At 34.4% G+C, this 22953-nt stretch overlaps 1 protein-coding gene across 1 annotated transcript in view; it reads right to left on the reverse strand.

The window, feature by feature from the left end:
• Positions 1 to 3732: 3732 nt before the first annotated feature.
• Positions 3733 to 22953, reverse strand: part of mapk1 (mitogen-activated protein kinase 1) — a 64274-nt gene continuing 45053 nt past the window's right edge. The window contains 5 exon segments of the mRNA NM_182888.2: positions 3733 to 4015; positions 9875 to 10003; positions 12137 to 12246; positions 13678 to 13809; positions 19969 to 20083. Of these exon segments, the coding sequence (NP_878308.2) occupies positions 9887 to 10003; positions 12137 to 12246; positions 13678 to 13809; positions 19969 to 20083 (474 nt within the window). The 3' untranslated portion in view covers positions 3733 to 4015; positions 9875 to 9886.

A 22953-nucleotide genomic window follows, 5' to 3' on the forward strand; every position in this document is an offset into this window, starting at 1 on the left:
TAATAAATCACTAAACATTAATTTTTACAATAAAAACAGTTATGCACAAAACAAACCTTTAAAAACTGAAGGCAAAACGCAACAGGATCAAACCCGAAGGGCTGAAATTAAAGGTGTTTTTATTTTTCTTTACTTCCTCAAACAAAAATCACAAAAGCTCTGACAAATAGGACTCAAAATGACAAAGATAGTTTTTTTTTGGTTTTCACTGTTTTTTTAAATATATATTTATAAATTTATTTATAATTTCAAGAGTATAACGCAAAAAAAAAAGGTCACAACTGATCCCCAACAGAAAGCTGCGCAATAAATGTTGTTATTCGTGACGCATAAAGGCACACAGAAACAGACAGGCTGCACACGGATTCAGCACAAGCTATCTTACAAGGTTTTGCTATTTTTTTATATTATTTTTTATTTTATATATATATATATATATATATATATATATATATATATATATATATATATATATATATATATATATATATAGTTAAGAGTATAGCTCATTGATGAACCAACTGTTTGCACCACTAGGTGGCGCCTTGTCAGATACCATGAGCAAAAGTTATGCGGGGTTAGTAAACCAAAAAGGAAGCAAGTGTGAGAAAGAAACACTTTGCTTAAGCCATGCATGTCAGTATCAAGAACTAAATCTCAGACCAAGCTCGTTTTCACAACCATTTAAGTGCTTTCTCGCTCACTAATTGCACAAAAGTGATGCATTTTAGCATACACAATTCCAGGTAGGCTTTTATTTTGTATGGGTCTCAAAAAAAGTGAAGCCTAAACATTTTAAATGTCTTCTGTGGCTGTAGTGTGCTTGGGTCTGCAGGAACGTAGGTGGGACTTTAATACCACAGCTCCAGCTACTGCACAAACTCTGGCTTCAAATGAAGCCATCAGAGCAAGATGGCTTCACATTTTGGCTTCACTTTTCTACAGCTGACAGAGAAAAAGTGAGGCCAAAACATTTTAAATGTCTTCTGTGGCTCTAGTATTGTTCATAAACCCCGCCCTCTCCATGCAAACAAACAGGTTGTGAGCTAAACTAAGAACTAATAAAATGTTTACAACCATGTTCAAGTGTTTTTGTCATTGTTTATATTTGAAGCTATTAAAACAGGGTGTGGCTTTGCAAAAGTGTGCTTGTTATTGGGTCTGCAAGTAGGGCGGGACTTTAATACTACAGCTTTAGCTACTGCACAAAGTCCATTTGCACAAAGTCCGGCTCCAAATGAAGCCATTAAAGCAAGACGGCTTCACATTTTGGCTTCACTTTTCTAAAGTTAAAATAAAAAGTAAAGCCAAAACATTTTAAATGTCCTCTGTGGCTGCAGTATTGGTCATAAACCCGACCCTCCCCATGCAAAATAACATGATGTGAGCCAAACTTAGCACTAATAAAATTATTACAACAATGTTCAAATGTTTTTGTCATTGTTTATATTTGAAGCTATTAAAAACAGGGTGTGGCTTCACAAATGCATGCTTGTGATTGGGTCTGCAGGAAGGGCGGGACTTTAATACTACAGCTTCAGCTACTGCACAAACTACGGCTCCAAATGAAGCCATGGGAGCGAGATGGCTTCACATTTTGGCTTCACTTTTCTACAGCTAAAAAAAGAAAAGTGAAGCCAAAACATTTTAAATGTCTTCTGTGGCTCTAGTATTGCTCATAAACCCAGCCCTCCCCATGCAAACAAACAGTTTGTGAGCCAAACGAAGCACTAATAAAATGATTACAACCATGTTCAAGTGTTTTTCTAGTTGTTTATATTTGAAGCTATTAAAAACCGGGTGTACCTTCGCAAAAGTGTGCTTGTGATTGGCCCTGGCAGGGCGGGACTTTAATACTACAGCTCCAGCTACTGCACAAACTCCGGCTCCAAATGAAGCCATCAGAGCAAGATGGCTTCACATTTTAACTTCACTTTTCTAAAGCTGAAAGAGAAGGCTTTTTTCCCTTCTTATTCTAAATAAATCATGAATCTTATGAACAGATTACTAAAAGGTGCATTACCATGGCTAGAGGCTCCTAATTTCCATGTGGAATTAAACCTGACATTCTGGCTGAGCTGGCTGATTTTGTTCATCTAAAAAAAAGCTCATCTTTATTATTATTATTCTTTTCTTCAAACACCGTAAGGAACCTGGATTTTGAAAGAAGTGCGACCGAAATGTACAAGCAAAATAGTTTCTTTTTGTCTTCTACTTTTTGAACTCATAATACTCTATATATAGGAAATGTGAGACCGCAAAAGGTAGGATATAACAAAAACCTGAGAGTCCAATAGCAGAATCCCCAGCAGTGTGGCACTTCCATTTTCTTTGTATAGAAAGCTTTTTAACAGTCATGCAAGGGCACAGTCTTATTGATACAAGGCGGCTGGGGAGGGAGGTTTGGGAAAGCAAAAGGAGAAAGAATTATACAAAACGGAAAGAATAAATACAGATTAACAGGCACTGTACGATTAGAACAGACATCAAAAAGTACCAATAATGACTGAAAAAAAATCGTAGGATTGTTCTTTGTCCCGTGACAGAAGTTCCTCTAAACCTAGCTAAAGTGATGAAGTCCTAAAATGTATCTACGTGCATCTCTAGTTTAAGAAAAAACACCTGGATTTTTAGAAATACATATACCTGCATGGCACTTGCGTTGTTTTGGCAGGTAATTTGAGGGCTCAGATCAACATTTGGACACTAATACTCATTTTCCAAAGTTGTCTTAAAGGAATGCGTTCACCCAAAATTGAAATTGTGCTGTAATTTACTCATTTTCAGGCCATTTAAAATGTAAATTTGTTTTTCTTTAGTAGAACAAAAGAGTTTTAGCTAAACCCGTGATCTTTGATAGTTCAAAATGTGTATCTACAGATATCCAAAACTATATACAGGCAAAATAAACCTATTAAATCTGTGGCTCCTGATAAAACAGGCAGTTCTGATGAAGCAAAACAATCAGTTTGTGCTAGAAACTGAACATTATTTACAACGATGGTAATGATTTTGTAAATAATTGTCAGTTTTTTTGCTTTACAAAAGCTTGATGTATCGTCAGGAGCCACAAGTATTCATTATTTTAACTCTCAAAGTGCATTTTATGAATAATCTTTATATGTTCTGCTGAAGAAATAAAATTACACTCATAATCTTGAATAAATTGACAGCAGATTTAAATTTTTGGATCAACTTAACATCTTCAAAACAATATTTTCTTTGGTGCTTAAGCAAATTCAACAGATTAATCTTTTCTTTCCTAAAATGATTGCGTTCATGATTTAGAGAAGTACAAATATTTACTTATTTTCGAACATTTCTATATTCTAGAAGTGATTATAAATTATATATAAAGGCCTAAAGGCACATAGAAGGGGGTTTAAATGTACAAAACGTAATTTGCTAAATCGATTTTTAAGGGGTCATCATTAGTAAATACTTCTTTGAGTTTTACGAAAATACATTAAAGCCTTAAAAATGGCACCGTGGCAAATTTAGCGCTCCGTGCATTTAGAGGAGATTGGCGATGCACAATGTGGATAAGCGAACGTCCACTGCATATATAAATAGAAAAGAATAGAGGAGATCCCCTGGTTCTTGCCCTGTTTGACCTCTGCGGGACTTCGAAATGGCTTACAGACACCTTAGAAAAGCAGCTTGTTGGAAATATTAACAGGAGGCTAGAAAGAAGCACAACAACAACACAATCATAGACGCTTTTTTTTTGTCTTTTTTCACTGAAGTATATCAGAGGACTGGGAGAGAAAGAATTAATCGTAATCAAAAACCTTGACGAGATGCAGAGGAAGAGTGTGAGAGAAGCTCTACACTTTTCTTCCAGTGTAATGGACGACGCAGGAGTTGATGTTTTCGGCTGGGGTCAGGTGAACGTTGAGGGCTGGCTGTAGTTTTACGGTTCAAGATGATGAAGATGAAGACGATAAAGGCCGAAAGAGGAGCACAGCGCACAGTGGAGACAGAAGCATCAGCATGAATCAATCCAGACCAACGCCTAAAGATAGAAAAAGTGGGGTTATTTATTTTACATATATATATTATTTTTTTGTCCGTTATTTTACCATGATAGTCCCATTGAGATACGAGATAGCTTCTCCCAGAGAGTACTGGATAAAATGGCAGCACAAAAAGTTTCAAATTAAAAACAAATATAAACAGCCTGCGTCAATAGTCTAGTGGTTAGTGATATATAGCATCAAAGTGCTCACGGTGACAAGTTCGATTGCTGGTCATTGCCAATCCTTCCCCTTTCTCTACTGACTACACTTTCCTGTCAGTAAATCTCAACTGTCCTATTAAATAAAAGTGAAAACAAACATATGAAGGCTGATACACACCAAGCCGACACCAAATAACTAGCATCGACGAAACCCAATTGTGTTGTTGGCTCGCATCTGCTTCCGTCTAAACCAAAAAGCTACTCGTGAACACACCAAACAGACAGCAGCCGACTGATTAAACAGCATGTGTTCTGCGCCTGCACGAGAGGATTTGTTTTTACACTCTCCGCAGAGCAGATTATCACTATTATTTGTACACAAGCCATTGTCCGTCCTCACTTTGGTGCACAATTTTCTTTTGAGTTTCTGTTTTAACTAAATCAGTTCAAGTGTGCAAACCCCACTCAATGAGCTCTGATATTAACTCGACGAGAGGTGACGTGTGAAACACCAAAATCGGCTTGGTGCGTCTCGGTCTTAAGAAAAACTATTTTGCTCTGTTGTAAGACACGCATGAAAGAGATGCATTTTTAAAATAAAATCTAAATCATAACAAGTACATGTTCCCCTTAATCTAGACCATAAGAGTATTTTTAAGACATTTAAAGAGTGCAATGGATACCATTCACTAAACATGCGTACAGACACATTTATGTGTGAAATGTGCTTACGGATATGTACAGATATGTTTTCAGAAAGTGATGAAAGGCTGTTTCAGGCTCTGCTCACACCAGATGTGTGTTTTTTTTTTGCATCGAGAAGCACCTTTTTAAAATGGTTTTCTATGGGGATAAAGTGCTTAGTTTGTTTATGTGCCCTGCGTGGATCTCATGTTCGCCTGCTGTGCCTTGCATTATGACGGAGCACTGCAGTTGAAAAAAAAAAAAAAAGACTCTGCGCAGACAAAACACCCAAGCATCAAGAATGTTGATCAAATTTAGCTGCCAAGCATCATGAAACATGCTCTGCTCCTTTGAAAAAAGTCTTTTTATAAAGTCAACTAAAATGTAGTTAACAGCCCCTTGTGTTTTCAGAACTGAAAGTGTCTTCCAACATCTAACATTATTCAATGCTGTTCTTTTTCCTTCATTTAGGTGCCTAAACGGCCTTTTCTTAATTTATAATTTGTCTTTTAATTTTTAGTGCCTCTTTGTGAAAAGCCCATTTATGGAGCAGGTGTGGGTGTGTCCTATGCAAATTACTAAACTTGTGCATTCCAAAGACTCCAAATTCCCTAACAGAAGAACGAGTTTAAGAACGAGCTCATGCGCGTACACACGTGTTGTGAATCAGGCGGAAAGTTTTTGTGAGAAGTTCAAATATGCGTGCAAATCAAGCACCAACATCCCGCTTTCCCTCGTGAAGCCAATACGGAAGTAACTGAAACTGCAATTCATCGACTCGCCTTTGGGGGCTGGGATCTCCAGATGTTCACTGACTGCAATATGCTAAATTGGCCAATTTTATAGCTGATAAAAACATGTTTACAGCCTGATACAAATAATGGTTTTGGTGCATAAAGGTAATATTACCCTTCATGATGACTGTGGGGGGTAAATTTTGTAAATTGAATTTTCTGTGGGGGGCATCTGTAGCTCCACTGATGCTCCACCTCTTTGCCCTTTTTTGGTGTCCACCGGTCGGTGCGATAACACATGAATGAATGGCATCGGTTGGCCCCGCCTACTCGTAGCTTAATTTGTGCTCATCAGAAACCTACTATGGGTGACATCACAGATACTACGTCTATATCTTTTAGTGTATGGTATACATATGAAAAATAAATGCAATTATCAGTGAATGAGACCCAGTGTTTCCAGCATCACTATACTCAGGCAGGTTTTTGTCCAAACCATCCTCGACAGCAAAACCTGAATAAAATGCAGCCTTAGTGAGAATACAGGCTTGTTCTTTTTTTTTTTTTTTTTTTTTTTTGTAAAGTGTGTACATTTCTATTAGGAACAACATGATATTAAATACATAATCTAAAGCAGGGGTCACCAATCTCTGGTCTGGAGGGCCAGTGTCCCTTCAGGGTTTAGCTCCAACAACCTGCTTGGGTGTTTCAAGTATACCTAGTAAGACCTTGATTAGCTTGATCAGGTGTGTTTAATTAAGGTTGGAGCTAAAATCTGCTGGACTTCGGCCCTCCAGGAACAAGTTTGGTGACCCCTGATCTAAAGCATGATCCCGAATAAGCCTTGCATCTCTTTAAATTAATATTTTATGATAAATAAATAAATATTTAGCTTTGGTTTGTCAAGATTTTGTGGAAGGTACAGAAAAGTCATTATTTCTGCATGTTACACAACAATCTGTACTGTCAGTCACTAATAAAGCATAAACTCAGCATCGTGATCATTGTTTACAGGATAGAATTGTTTCCAAAGCATCACTCACCAACAGGCACCGAGCCCATGACTGCTGGTGGTTTTGCATTCAGTCTGTCTATATTTCAGTCATTATGCAACAAGAATAAAAGAGTTCTTCTAATGAAATATTCTGAGTAACCATGTCAAGTAGTTTCACTGTTCTAATAATATTCATGTTCTTGGCAGTCTTTTGTAATCCAGGAAGTCTAAAGGGAACAGCTACTGCTTTCAGAGAATCGTCCGGATTTAAACACAGGAGCACTGCATGTCTTTACACACTGATTTCTGTACGTGCAAATATCCATATATACAGTTGAAGTCAAAATTATTAGCCCTTATTATCACATTTTTCTTTTTCAAATATTTCCCCAATGATGTTTAACAGAGCAAGGAATTTTTCGACCGTATTTCCTATTTTTTCTTCTGGAGAAAGTCTGATTTGTTTTACTTCGGCTAGAATAAAAGCAGACTTTAAATTTTTTAAAACCATTTTAAGGTCAATAGTCGCCCCCTTAAGCAATAATTTGTTTTAACCGACCCTTCGCTAAGCCACACACGAAAACCGCCACAAACCAATCATGGCTTAGCAACCGTAAATAGGCATGGGAAGTCTGTCAAACTTTCGAGTGAGGGAAACAACCCAAACCGATCTGGATTGTACAAATCTGATGTCGGTATCATAAAAGATTGGATGGGGTGGTGGAATTTTCTTCCTTTATCAAAACCTAAAACCCAAGGGCAGAAATGCCAGGCATGGATCAAGCCATGTGGGGGACCGAAAAGGCAGCTCAATTCAGTCATATTTCCACCTGTTTCAAGCTACGAATATTTGTATATATATCAACAGAACAAAACAGAGATGTGATCCCAAACTGAGCAGTTGCGATCAATTAATATACTTCACCCGCAGATGTTTTCCAGCAATTTTAAACCCTCGTGTCCCTGTCAGAGGTACAATTCACAGATGTTTTCATCTGTCTTTTGGAGATTAAGTCATTGCTGATGGCATTACAGCGGGTTAGTGTCTGCTTTTATATTTGGTGTCAGTTTCTTTTTATATTTGGTGTCGGGTGAATATTTGCCAGTAGGGAAATTATTTTTTATTGCACAAGAATTAGTCTACCAGGAATTCTCGTTAGAAGTGGAAGCTAGTGGTGTGGGTGCAGGTGCTGTTTTCCTTGGTTTGAACTATCCAATGAGTTTCTTTTCAAGAACACCAAGTTAATTACAGCACTATAGAAAAGGAAGCTCTCGCTTTATTTCTTGCTTTGCAACATTTTGAAGTCTATGTTGGGTCATACCCGTCAACCCTCCCGTATTTTACAGTTCTATCCCGCTATTATTCCAGGATAGAACTATAAAGGTATTTTCCCGTATTTCTCCCGTATTTTCAGTGTTTCTCTGAAGGGTGGCAAATAAACATTAGAGCCAATCCTACCTATATGCAAGCAATACTGCCAAACCACCAGGGGCCGCCCCTTGCTCTTAAATGAGAGTCTGTTCTGTGCTTTCGCTTTGTTGAGGCATGAAACCACTTTGAAATAAATATGAAAACGGCGGGATTCCCTTTCCTTTTCATTACAGGTACTGTCTCCCCTTCATATGCAATCCGCAAAACAGCCATATAATGGAGCATGACTATCAGCTGACGCGCTCCATACTGATAAATAGACGCTGTTTCCCTAACGGATTCTGTACACTCAATCTGAAGCAGAGCAAAATTCTGGGTTTTGGGTGCGTGTTTGAACAGACATAAACACATAATTAATAATAACAACAATTTTTTAAACACAACTAATTTTTCCTAAATGAGCATAGAATTCGGGGGAATCCCTTGTTATGGTGGGCATATCCCTTATTTTCACATCCCAATATTGACAGGTATGTGTTGGGTCCAGTTCCAAACCTATTAAAGTGTATACTGATTACAATTCCCTTGTGTTTGTGCAGCGATTGTCAAATGCAAACCATCGCCTTATGCATTGGTCTCTTATTATTTATAATCTGGTGATCTGTCATAAGAGAGGTTTACATTATCAAAACATTGATGTTTTATTTTTAAGGGTGGGGGTGTTAAGACCTTTAGTTAATGTGTGTGGATCTATGCTGCCCTCTGGTGTTCACTCGGTGTTTATACTTTGTTTGAAGGAAGGCGGTTAATGGAGGAAATTTAATGATGGATTCGATTTGTTTCTCATCTCAACCTACTCTGAATAAAAGGACGCAGTGAAGCACTGATCAAGGCCTTTTGTGCCACAATGACTTGTTTTACGCTTAAGTTTTTTGGGCCCTTGTGTTCCTCCAGCGTATTTCAGCGTTTTGCCTACCATTAAGCACTATGCCAGAGAGATTGAAATGTTTGGTATTTATAGAAACTTTTAAATCAGCCTTCAGTGTGTCATTAGGAGCCATGGCTATTAATTTGGACTTATTTGCATTTATTTTTAATCAAAAAAATAAAAAATAAAAAGAACTACCACTCACTGGCGATATATGAATCACCAAGAACTACTGATTCAACTCAAAATCTTTAATGCTCTTCTATTGTCCTTAGAATCGTCCTAACTTCCACCCTAGTGGTGCCCCTGCTGTAAAACAGCACTTGGAAAATATTTGAAAAACAATTATTTATAATTATAGGAGAGCTAATCATTTTCATCAGCTGTAAAATGCAGCCTTGGCGAGCACAAATTAATAAAGAAGACATGAATTAATAAAGAAATAATAATACCTTTTCAACAGTATGACTGATCTGTGATGTACAAGTAAGTATTAAGTATTAAGTAACTAAGTATTAAATTGCATTTGCAAAAAAAACCAAAAAACAACAACTTTAAATCTCTTTTATGTGTAAACAGTAAAAAATGGGTTCCACACAATTCCTTCGTGTTGTCCCAACACAAATCGATTAGGTTAACATGATCGTTTTTACAAATTTAAGTGGACTGAGCATTAAACAATTAAATTGTCCCAAAAAAAAAAAAAAAAAAAAAAAAAAAAAAAAAAAAAAAAAAACTGGAAGAATTATGTTGTTTCAATTCATTCTAAATAAGTAGTTTAAACAAGCAGCAAAAGTCATTTTTTAGGTGTACATGATTCATTTTAAGAATTCAAATCCCTCTTTTGCAGCATTTAAAAATGACTGGATCTTTTACACACAGTTACATGACAAACTGTCATGTTTTTTTTTTTTTTGTTCATTATATGATGCTCTTGATTTTGTTGGTCATTTTGTAATCCTGCATTTACTCTGTGGTTTACCTGTGTGCACAGCTATGGTCTGTAGCCTGGCTGGAAGCGTGCGGTCTCTTCAAAGATCAGCTCTTTCAGAGTCTCTTTGGGCAAATCATCCAGCTCCATGTCGAACTTGAACGGAGCCTCTGCAACAGGCTGTGAAAAAAAAAGAGAAAGAGATCTAAATAAAGCATAGTTATCATTAGAGATATACCTGATTAATTACTGAAAATGAAATTTTTGGTTTCGAAAAAGCCACACCAACCAGGAGCACTAGAGGAGAACTGTTGACTAGCTTGTATGTGTGTGCCTCGGTCAAAGTTTAAACTAGCTCAATATTTTGCTCTATGGATGCAGACATCACAACTAGGCAAAACTCATTTCCAGGGGAGACAGAGATGATTTGTGGGAGAATGGGATGGGGAGGTGCGTGACGTATCTGAAGACCAGGGAGGGGGGGTGGAGTGGGGTTAGGTGCGCGATGTATATGAAGAGCAGTGGTAGTGCGCGACGTATCTGAAGAGCAAGAGGCGACGCAGGATTTTGGGGAGATTATGATTAGTTTGTGGCCATCCGGGAGTCTTTATGCATTTGCGGGACACTCCTGGAATTTCCGGAAGACTTGGGATGTTTGTGGATATTCTGTTCATGTACATGTATACTTATCAATGCATAAACCGCACACGCTCACTGGAAAAGCAAATCAAATACAGCACTGACAGGCTATTTCAAAGTAGTATACTTGTTACTGCTGCTTGCAATAACATTATTGTGCTGCCATGGCAACGCTGGAAAAATTAAGCTTCGACTCGTTCACTGTCAATCAAATCGTGGTTATTATACGTACTGCTTTTTTTTTGTCAATGTAACTTATTGTTTGATATAGTATTTGATGTTTTATGTACTGTTATGTGTGTTACTTTATTCAGCAATAAAAATAACTGAAAAGTAAACAAAAATAAAATAAAAAGTGATTATTTTATCATAATCAGTATAATTTTTTAATACAAAGTTATTATTTTAGGTTAAAATATGTTATCGAGTTAAATATTTTATAAAAGTGTTATAAAATAATTAAATTATTGAATAAAAATAATAAATAATCATTTTTACAAAAGTAGTTTTAGGTTTGATTTTCAGGCAAGCGCATGCAGAATGTTCAGTTTTTCTCAGAATTTGAATTTTGCTGTATTGCTGGTTATCGTGGAGTACAGCAATATTAAAAATGGCATTTTCTTTTATATTACTTAGCAGGTGTTAAACAATGTTTTTTTTGCAATATTTGGACGCAAAATTGCAGGATTAACATTATCTGTATGCTTAAAGACACTGATAAATTTTAGCAGACACTCTTCAGACGGTCAAAGGTCATTGTGGCTATTAAAAGTGCACTTCAAAGGGTTTTTGAGTAAAACTCTCTTAACCTTTAATCACCATAAACTCAAGATAGGCAAGAGCGGAGAACATAGTAAACTAGTGAAAACAGAGGACAGCAGAATGTAAAGCTGCACGTTTTCCTTAAAATATTTAAAGTAAAAAATAATCTGCAATGTAAAAATAAAAAAAATAAAAATAAAAAAATTTAAATAAAAATTATTAAAAATTAAAAATATTATTTAAAAATAATTGATTGTTATTATATAAATAATAGATTATTATTATTATTATTATTATTATTCCAATATTTGTCTTGCTCTAATTATATTTAGTGCAGTTTCAATCTTACTGTACAGTTGGTAGTAGCAGTAGAATTATGAATAGTTATTATTATTATAATCTTGATCTGTGTTGCACCTAATGTTAATGTTTATCAAAATATTATCTCCTTAAAATATTTAAATGACTAAACAAGCTGCAATGTAAAGTCATCCAATACATAAAATATATAATACAGCTTGCCACAATTGATTTTATAATGTTGATAAAATTAGTCTAATTAAAAACTACACTATTGACACAGATTAATCTACCATGCACATGCTTATTATTATTATTATTTTATTATTATTATTGATAGTTAATTATAAATCATATTATTAATCATAAATAACAATACTATTAATGTTATTATGATTATTAAACAAATTATTATTATTATTATTATTATTATTGCAATATTTTACTTGATTATAATTGTATTTAGAGCAGTGTTTATCTTACTGAACAGTTGTAGTAGTAATAATAATAACAGTTATTATTATTATCTATGTTGTGCTTAATGTTAATCCAAGTATACTATTTCCCACAACGCTGCAGGAATTACAGTAGCTGCTTTAGAGGTGAACTGACCTCATCTGTAGGATCATAGTACTGCTCCAGGTACGGGTGAGTGAGCGCTTCCTCAACCTCAATCCTCTTATGGGGGTTAAAGGTCAACATCTTATCCAACAGGTCCAGCGCTAGAACAAAGACAGAGAAACACAAACATCAAACCAGCACTTTAAAAAAAAAAAAAAAAGTGGATGTCATGAAGCATACTTCTGCTCAGCTTATTGTTATAACAGTAAATTTCACGAAGCACTTAAATTATACGCAAGTCACATTGTGAACGTAAAGTCATTTTATATTTAAAGAAATCAAACATTTAAATCAAAATAAAAGTTTTAGTTGGGTTTGTTGTTCTTATTAACAAGTTAATCTTGAGGTCATTTATAACAAAATCCGCATTTCGAAAATTTTAGCATCATTAACTTGACTGACTTTTTTTGTTAATGATGTCTTTGCACACTTTACCTTATCATTAAACTTTCTGACTAATCATATGTTCCCTAATAGGCTCAATGTCTGAGCTCTGATAAAAGAAACACTATTGGCTATCTTTTCTTAAAGTAACACTTCACTTTTTTAAAAAAAATAGGCTCATTTTAAAACTTCCCTAGAGTTAAACAGTTGAGTTTTACCAATTTTAAATTCATCGAGTATATCTCTGTGTCTGGCGGGAGCACTTTTAGCTTAGCTTAGCATAAATCATTAAATCGGATCAGACCATTAGCATCTCGATCAAAAATGACTATAGGTTTGGTCAATTTCCTATTTAAAGTTCAACTCTTCTACATGCTGTACTAAAACCGACAGAAAATGTAAAGTTGCTATTTTTCTAGGCCGATATAGAAACTAGGTACTATACTCCCTATTCGGCGTAATAATCAAGGAACTTTGCTGCTGTATCAAGGCTGCAGCAGGCACAATACACAGTGCCTGAAAATCAGTTGACTACCATTAATGTAACTAATATGACCACTTACGTGCACAGGGAGCATGTGCCGCTTACCTAGCTGAGGACTATTTTCAGGCACTGCGTAATATCATTGTGCCTGCTGCAGCCATGGCACAGCAACAAAGTTCTTTAATTATTATAGAATAGTTCCTATACATTTCTACCTAGAAAATAGCAACTTTTAATTTTCTGTAGGTCTTAGTACACAATGTAGATGAGTAGGAAAATTCAATACTGGTCAATTGTGATCGAGATGCTAATGGTCTAATCTGATTCAATGATCTATGCTAAGCTATGCTAAAAGCGCTCTTGCCAGACTAGGAGATCGGCTTATTTAAGAAGTTGTAAAACTGTCTTAGTACATAATATAACACCAGAAGATCTTTTTTGTGCAAGATGCTAATGGTCTAATCCGATTCAATGGTCTATGCTAAGCTAAGCTAAAAGTGCTCTTGCCAGACTCCTTTAAGGGGAGCAATCGGATATATCCAGCACTACCTTCATGTTTCAACTGCACAGTTCAAGGCACTTCAGGGGGCCTTTTAAGGTGGCTTGATCTCCAAATAAGAGGACTGGTTTCCTTTACTGAAAGCGTGTGGAGCTGAACTCTGACCTTTAGGGTCTGCGTTGGGAAACAGGCGGTTCCAGGGCACTTTGCTGCGGAGAGGAAGGGACAGCAGGTAATTTCTTGCTTTAATGTTGATGATGCAGTTCAGGTCCTCCTGAGAAGGGGAGCCCAAAATACCTGCAGGACACAAGACAAACAAAGAGGATTAGAGTATGGAAGAGGACAGGACAGAAGGTGAAAAATGAGCGTTGTCACAAAGTTTTTTCAGAGTCATTAATCTGCGGAACACAAATCAGTTGCTGTCATGTGCTTGTGTTATTTTGTGTCGGTTTCCTTCTGTTCCCCTTCTTTTCTTATTGTCTGCTTTCATTTTCTTTGGTTCCGGTCATTGGTCCCATCACGTCAATCACATTCATTTGCTGACATCCTCTGACAGAAAAGACCACCACACATAAAAGAGAAGGCCAGACCACCCTACACTCTCTCTTGTTGTTGTGTGTTATTTCTTTTGCGTCTTCATTTGAAAAACCTGTCTAAGGCCCCGTTCACATATAGTGTCCCAAAGCACATGGAAAATGCGAGGTGCGCTGCTCTTCCGTCACCATTGATTTTTTTTATTGAAGTTTTATTTATGGAGAAAATGAAAAAGCTGTGCAGTGTCTCGGTGCTCTGTTTGACTGAGGTAATTAGTCTACCGAAATGTGTATATTCCATTCAAAGCATGAAGCGGATTGGTCAGTTCTTGTCACGTGACTCGCAGTGCCCTTGCAGCATTCTAAAAAGTTAAGATGTTTTCAACTAGGTGAGCCAGGAAAACGTGAGGGTGTCGCTCCCAATACGCTCCTAACCGTACGTTCACACCGAAACCAGCGAGAGCGTCCAAGGTCGCTCTGGCCGCCCTGGCGACAACGCTGTCTGCCTTCAGCTCCGGTGGCGAGAGCATCAAAACTCGCTACCTTAATCTCGTATTTAAAGGAGCCGTTGCAGCATATCAGTTACAATTCTGCATAAAACATGTTTCTAGCGTGAAAATGTTGCGCACGTCTTATCAAATTCATAAAACAATGGAAGATCAAGTTGTGTTTATTGTGGCTTTGCTCTTTTTATCCAATATGTGTCCATATGTCTAAGCAGAATTACTGTTTTGTATTGTCACATCGCATGAGATTCCGTTTTTTTAAAGATAAATTTATATAACATTTATGAACATCAGTAACTCGTCAGTAAGTTATTCAATGCATGTTCTTGTAAATCCGGCGACCGCAATTATCAAACCCTTGGGAACAGCTGTGATCGGAACCAAAGTTCACAGGTCTGTGTTCTCTGAACTCCGATCAAGCGGTGGACGTGCATTCTGATTGCTTGCCGTCAAACCGCGTCATAGCTCATTACCATTAAGTGTATATATATATATATATATATATATATATATATATATATATATATATATATATATATATGATGTGTGTGTGTATATATATGATGTGTGTGTGTGTGTGTATATATATATATATATATATATATATATATATAYACATATATATATATATATGTATATGTGTATGTATGTGTGTGTGTGTGTGTGTGTGTGTGTGTGTGTGTGTGTGTGTGTGTGTGTGTATATATATATATATATATATATATATATATATATATATATATATATATATATATATATATATATATATATATATATATATATATATATATATATATATATATATGATGTAACCAATCGAATGGGGCTGTACTATATTTACAGACCATTTCAATGTTGTCATATCATTGGTCCATGCACATTTCCTGCTCGTTATCAAAGTATTTCAAATCAGTAACAAGAGGCGATTCAATCATAACTTAATGTAGTATGTAGTTGTGCAGTATTTTGCTTGATGTATGGTTGTTCTTCTCCCATATTACACAAAATTTTCACAATATAAATGTTACTTCAGTCCCTATTCTAACACCCAGAAGTCGTGACACAAGCGTAAACATTAGGCGAGCAGGTTACATTGTAACCTCGTTTCCTAACAACACGCCACATTGACGAGATTTTCAGAGATGAGCAATTTAACTGTTTACACCAGACGAAACACGACAGAAAATTAAATACAGCCATTTAAAAGTACAGAATAGTGCACCCACTATCAATCTGCACTCACTGTCAATCTCGCAACCTGCGCTTGCATGTGTTTTGAACCAGGGGTGCAATACCTAGTTCGACCACTGGGTGTCAAACTTACAGACTGCATCTTTAACGTTAATGAATGAAAATACAGATGCTCATTGATGGTTCATGTCAACTCACAGTGCATTAACTAATGTTAATAAGCATGAATTTAGATGTTTATAATGCATTGGTAAATGTTCTATACTATAATTAAACTACAACTATAATTATTAAATGCTGTTCAAGTACCTTTCATAACCATACGTTCACACCGAAAGCGGCAAGAGCGTCAAAGTAGCCCGAAGTCATTCATTTTCAATGAGAGCCGGCGGTGAGGAGCAGCGCGGCGCGTCTTGCCAGTGTGGGCGTCGAGGAGAGTTGAAATCAAGTCAACTTTATGGTAATGAGCAATGATGCGGTTCGGCGGCAAGCAATCAGAATGAAGAAGTCCACCGCTTGAGAGCAGTTCAGAGAACACAGACCTGTGAACTTTGGTTCTGATCACAGTTGTTCCCAAGGGTTTGATTATTGCGGTCGCCGGATTTTCAATTTTTTACAATGTTTTCATACAGGAACATGCATTAAATAAGTTACTGGCGAGTAACTGAAGTGCATTAATGTTATATATATTTATCTTAAAAAAAGAGGGAAACTCACGCGACAGTACAAAACAATATTGCTGCTTCAGGATATTTCAGACATATGGACACATTGGATAATTAAGTGGAGCAAAGCCACACCACATGCAACTTAATCTTCCATTGTTAAACGAATTTGAAAAGAAGTGCGCAACATTATCACACTAGAAAGCATGTTTTATGCAGGAATATAACTGATATGCTGCAACGACCCCTTTAAATACGAGATCAATGTAGTGTATTCTGACACTCTTGCCGCGTTTGGTGTGAACGCACAGTACTCAGTTCATGTTAGTAAACATTAACTATTGAAACCAAATAGTAAAATGTGACCAAAAACTTTTCTTGAAAACGTTATATTGCAAAGAAAATATCTGTATATTTAACATTTCTCTAGTATCCTGCAGTCCTAAAAAAAACACACTTTTTTTTTGAGTTGTACTGGACTCCAAATTTGATAAAAATGCATGTTCAGAGAATGAGAGACGATACGACAAAAGCCCAGAGTGCACTAAAGCTAATGATGCGCACACACACACACACACACACAATCTAAATGAGGAAATAAGTACAGTTATCAACAGGGAAACATCTGCTCGCAAAGGCCAGACTGGTTCAAAGACACACACACACACACACAAACATTCATGAAAGACAACATTACTATAGAGATCACCTCCTTAGGAGCCCTCACTACAGGTTTGTTAGAAAAACAATGTCGAAGCACAGACAACGTTATCAGCGCAGCGCAGGGTCAAAATCAACAGCATCTCACAGGAAACACTGGGTTTTGAACTGATGCATCAGATGAAGAAAAGGAAAATGAAGAGAAGGGAAGCGAGCGACGACTGATGTGCTTCGAGTTGCAGGGGAAATGATGATGAAGCCTTTCTGCTGATAACCATCAAACGTTTATCTCAGTCTTACGATGCAAAACTGACCGCAGTATATCGTGTTTCGGCACTGGTGATAAATGGCCTATGAGTGCTCGATGTACATCAATTATTTAGATCAGCGAATAAGCATGTTTTTCATTATGGATGGACAGCTTTTTGAAATCCTACTGAAAAAAAAATACAAACCTCGAGTTTCTTTTGAAGAAGAGACTGATGTCACTGGGTGTGATGTCAGAGCGGTGTTTAGAGAGAGTCATGTGATTTATGAATACACCTCGACATCAACAGTTCATGTGTAAAACAAAGCTTGGATGGATTACAATTAAGACTTGGCATGGGGAAATATTACAATAATTGTGACTGCATTTTCAGATATATATTATACTTTTTTGTTGTTATTATTATTGAATTATTATAATTAATAGTTTTTTTTATTATTAACATTGTAAAATAAAGGTAAAATAATACAAATAATACTACTTAACCAAAGCAAAACCATTATTAGTAATTATTTTATTCGCAAAACAATATTCTAATAATTGTGACTGCATTTTTAAATAGAATTTTAAAATTGTTAAAATTTGTTATTATTATTATTATTATTATTATATTTTTAATTTTAATAAGAATTATTAAACGAAGTTATAATAATAATTTTTTTTCAAATGAGTGATTAATAATAATTTTTATTATTTGATTTTAATAGGTTTATTATTAAAAGTAAAATAATACCAATAATACTAAACAAAAGCAATACCATTATTAATAATTCTATTATTCAAAAAATAATATTCCAATAATTGTGACTGCCGTTTTAAAAAGATTTTTTATTTTGTCATCATAATTATATGATTATATGAGATTTTATAAACAATAATAATAATAATAACAATAATAATTTAAAATACTATATTATTACTGTAATTATTATTTCATTATGTTATTTTAATTATACAATTTTTTATTTAATTAGGATTATTAAACAAAGCAATAATAATAATAATAAATATTTTCAAATGTTTTATTTTATTATTATTATTATTATTACTACTACTACATGTGATTTTAATTATAAATATTATTTGCTTTTATTAGGATTATTAAATAAGTTAAACAATACCAATAATACTACTTAACAAAAAATACTCTAATTTTTAATTATATTATTTCACTAAATAGCACATCATACTATGTGATTTTATCAATACAAAAATATTATTATTATTATTAATAATAAATTTTAAAATTTTTATTAATTTATACATATTTATTATTACTATTATAAAATCCTTTTTGTATTAATAAATAAAAATAATACCAATAATGCCACTTAAAAGCAATACACATTAGTAATTATATTAATATTCTTAATTATTAAATTTTTTATGATTATTAAAAAAAGTAAAACAATACCAACAATACTACGCAACAAAAGCAATAAAATTTATTATTAAATTATTTCGCTTAATAGCACATATAGGGCGACGCAGTGGGTAGCGATCTCGCCTCACAGCAAGAATGTCGCTGGTTTGAGTCTCGGCTGGGTCAGTTGGCATTTCTGTGTGGAGTTTGCATGTTCTCCCAGTGTTTCCTCCAGGTGCTCTGGTTTCCCCCACAGTCCAAACACATGCGCTATAGATAAATTGAATAAACTAAATTGTCCATAGTGTATGTCTGTGAATGAGAATGTATGAGTGTTTCCAGTGTTGGGTTGCAGCTGAAAGGGCATCCGCTGCGTAAAACATGTGCTGGATAAGTTGGCGGTTCATTCCGCTGTGGCGACCCCTCATTAATAAAGGGACTATGCCGAAAAAGAAAATGAATGAATTGCACATAGTAAGTGAATTTATTAATAATAATAATAATTATTATTATTATATTAGATTCTATTATTATTAATTATTTCTAATTATTATTTGAATGTATTACTATTATTAAATAAGTACAATTAGACCAATAATACTAAACAAGAGAAATACAATTATTATTAATTATATTATTCACTAAACAGCACTGTAATAATTAATACAATTAATAATAACAAACTAAAATATCTTTTCAAATTTTAATTAGTTTTACTAATTTAATTTACAATTAAATGTAAACTATTCCTATAAGAAAAATATTTTACCATAATTTACCTCAAAAGATATTGCTAAAACAAGCTACAATCTGCATGTCTTTGCAGTTTATATATCTCAAAACTCCATAACAGCAAATTACATATATTATTTAAATTAATTGTTTCTCATTTATCGGAATGGAATAAATCATCATTGTCCCTTGTGCTCAAATTTTTCTGACCCATTTTATTTAACCTCAAAAGAATCAGTCTGCGTGCAAGTAGTGAAACTACAAGCTAAGCCAAACACCGTAATACCTGGCAGCACTATTTGAGAACACTCTTATTAATCTCAAAGCAGCTCTACAGCCCTTTTCCTGTGAAACACAATGATTTTTAAGAACCCGTAAATGTCATGGGACTAATCGACTGCTCTTAAAGGACAATTGACATCACGGCTACTACTGTTCGATTGGCTGATGCTCCACAAGAACATAAAGCCGAACCCTTGAGTAGCGTGACGTCAAACGCTCTTCACAAAGGAAATATAAAGTTCACATGCTTGTTTACCTAAGATGTGGTTAAGCTGGTCCAGATAGTGTTTCCCGGGGAAGATGGGTCTATTTGAAAGCATCTCAGCCAGAATACAACCAACAGACCATATATCAATGGATTTAGTGTAACCCTGAGGAGAGAGACAAAAAATATTAAGAAATTGTTGATTGGTAAAGTGCTCAGCATAATTAAGTACACCCCCCCCCCCTCTTTGAAAATGAATATTTTGATCCATTTCTCAGTGAATATAGGCAATGTATTTTGAGGCATTTAAACAAAACAGATTTATTAAACAGATATTTCTTAAAATAATATTTTACAACTGAAAATTCTACATCGAGCTCACATCTCTCCCTCATGAAGGCACAGGTTTAAAGAGGAGTTGTCACCAATGCGTCTGAAATGTAAAACCGAGGATGGCGACCCTGTTCTTTGTTTCTGGCTTTGCAGGGAAATTCAAAAGTTCTGGGCCATGATTGAACAAGAAATAATGGAATTTTATGTATTAATATTGGTTGCGACCCCAAGCATTTGCTGCTTGGGATATTCGACGAGATTGATATGGACAAACATAAAAAAACACTTTGCAAGTTCCTGACATTTTGTGCAAGAAAATGTACTGGACTGGATAACGGACAAAACTCCAACAAACTCTTTATGGCACAGGGGAATACTTGAATATGTACCACTGGACTACTACTTAACTTGTGTGTTACATGGCAAAGATGTTTTATTTCATGAGAGGTGGGATCCTTTTTTGTTACATATGGGTTTAAACATAACCTCCATAGTCATCAGAGGGTAGATTTAACAAGGTCAGATCTTGTGAAGGTTTGTGGTGCATGAATAAGCAATATGGATACTTTTATAAATGCCCCCCCTCCTTTTTTTTTCTTTCTTTCCCCCCATGATCTGTTCACATGTTTGTTGTTGTATCTGTATTGCTTAAACATTTAATAAATACATTATTAAAATAATAATAATAATAATAATATTTTAGCAACCAAACTCATTTAGAAATTAAAAGATGATTGATTTCAATTTAAGCAAAATATTGCATAAAAATTTACAACCTACAAAATTTCAACTAATATTTCTTTTTATTTTGCTTTTCTTAATTTTTCCTCTATTTAAAACTTGTATTTAATATTTTTCTCTAACATATGAATTTGGGTGTACTGGTTTTTGGACTGTTATTGTAAGTTATTTTGTTAGATAAGCTCCAGATTTGGCTTCAGTATTGACTAATCTAATGTATTTGCACAAATATAATATTGTAAAGCTTCCTATTAAAAATATGAATTTAAAAGAGAGATTTGTGAGGGGTGTACTTATATATATGAGCACTAGACATAAAAATTCACAAATTTAGCTTTTAATCTTATATGAATCATGATTTTTATTGATTAAGAATCATTAGTCATGTCTGACGGGTGTAAAAAAACAATACCATGCAAAGTTTGAGTGTACCATGGTTCAACTCCGTACGCAGTAATTTTAACTATACTTGTAGCGATTCATACAAGAAAAAGATATTGAATTAAAGACTTTAATGAATAAAACGCAAAACAAATTATTCTCCATATTGTCTAAAGTGCAAAGCAGAAGAGGGTGACTTTATGCACTGTTTTGGAACTGCATGTAAAAGTCTATTGAGTACAGTTCAGTCTTTTAATTATTACTGGATATGACCTCAATCCACTTAATATATAGAGTTCAACAAACAGGAAGTTATTTAACCTTTCTATGCAGCCTGTCAGAGTTTATTTCTCAAATTGAAGAATTTCAATTTTTTCCACAATTTCTATTTAATGGAAAGATTTTTTCAACACCTTTCTAAACATAATAATAAGTCTAATAATAATTAAGATTTATTTTATCTTTGCCATGATGACAGTAAATAATATTTGACTAGATATTTTTCAAGACACTTCTATACAGCTTAAAGTGACATTTAAAGGCTTAATTAGGTTAATTAGGTTAACTAGGCAGGTTAGGGTAATTAGGCAAGTTAATTGGTTTGTTCTGTAGACAATCGAAAAAAATATAGCTTAAAAGGGCTAATAATTTTGACCTTAAAATGGTTTAAAAAAAAATTAAAACTGCTTTTATTCTAGCCAAAATAAAACAAATAAGACTTTCTCTAGAAGAAAAAATATTATCAGACATGCACTATTATGTTTTTCTCTTCTTCTTCATTCTTTTATATCACCTGTTTTTATGTTTTTTTAATCAGTTTTAATTTTTGTTTTAATTTTATTTTTTTTACCTGTTTCTTTTATTCTTGTTTATGTAAAGCACTTTGAATTGCCACTGTGTATGAAATGTGCTATATAAATAAACTTGCCTTGCCTTAAAGTGAAAATTTCCTTGCTCTGTTAAACATCATTTGGGAAATATTTTTTTTTAATGAAATTCAAAGGGGGGCAATAATTCTGACTTCAACTGTACATCTCTATGTCTATTGGAGGCATCAGTGTCAGTATGGTTATAAAACACTATAGTATTCACCATGAATTACAATAGTATGTTGACTGAAAATAAAGCTGTTACTTCTTTCTAGTTCTTTTTACCTTGGTCAATTTTTTTAAACATTTATTATTATTTCTATTTATTTGTTTAGGGTGTCAGTTTTCATATTTTGATTCCAATTGCTAATTATTAAATAGTTAAAATGACTATAATTAAATCAAATATTTTTAAGAATAAAATATGATTTGTGTTCATTGGAAGCATGTAGCTGCTTTCTGATGCTATAATAATGTCAAAATGGTCTTAAAATGACAGTAACATAGTTTATTGCAATAGATTGTGTTTCTTTATATCGTACCAAAAATAAAAGATATTGTGACAGGGCTAACAATAGTGTCAGAATAACAATAAGTAATATTTGACCTTATGTCACTGGAATATATTACCCACTGGTCAATGGGGAAAATGTACCCTTTTTTTTTTTTTTTAGACCTGCACGTCGTTCCTTAAGTATGTAAACACCTCGAT

The sequence above is a fragment of the Danio rerio genome, chromosome 5 (assembly GCF_049306965.1).
Source record: "Danio rerio strain Tuebingen ecotype United States chromosome 5, GRCz12tu, whole genome shotgun sequence".
Classification (NCBI taxonomy): domain Eukaryota; kingdom Metazoa; phylum Chordata; class Actinopteri; order Cypriniformes; family Danionidae; genus Danio; species Danio rerio.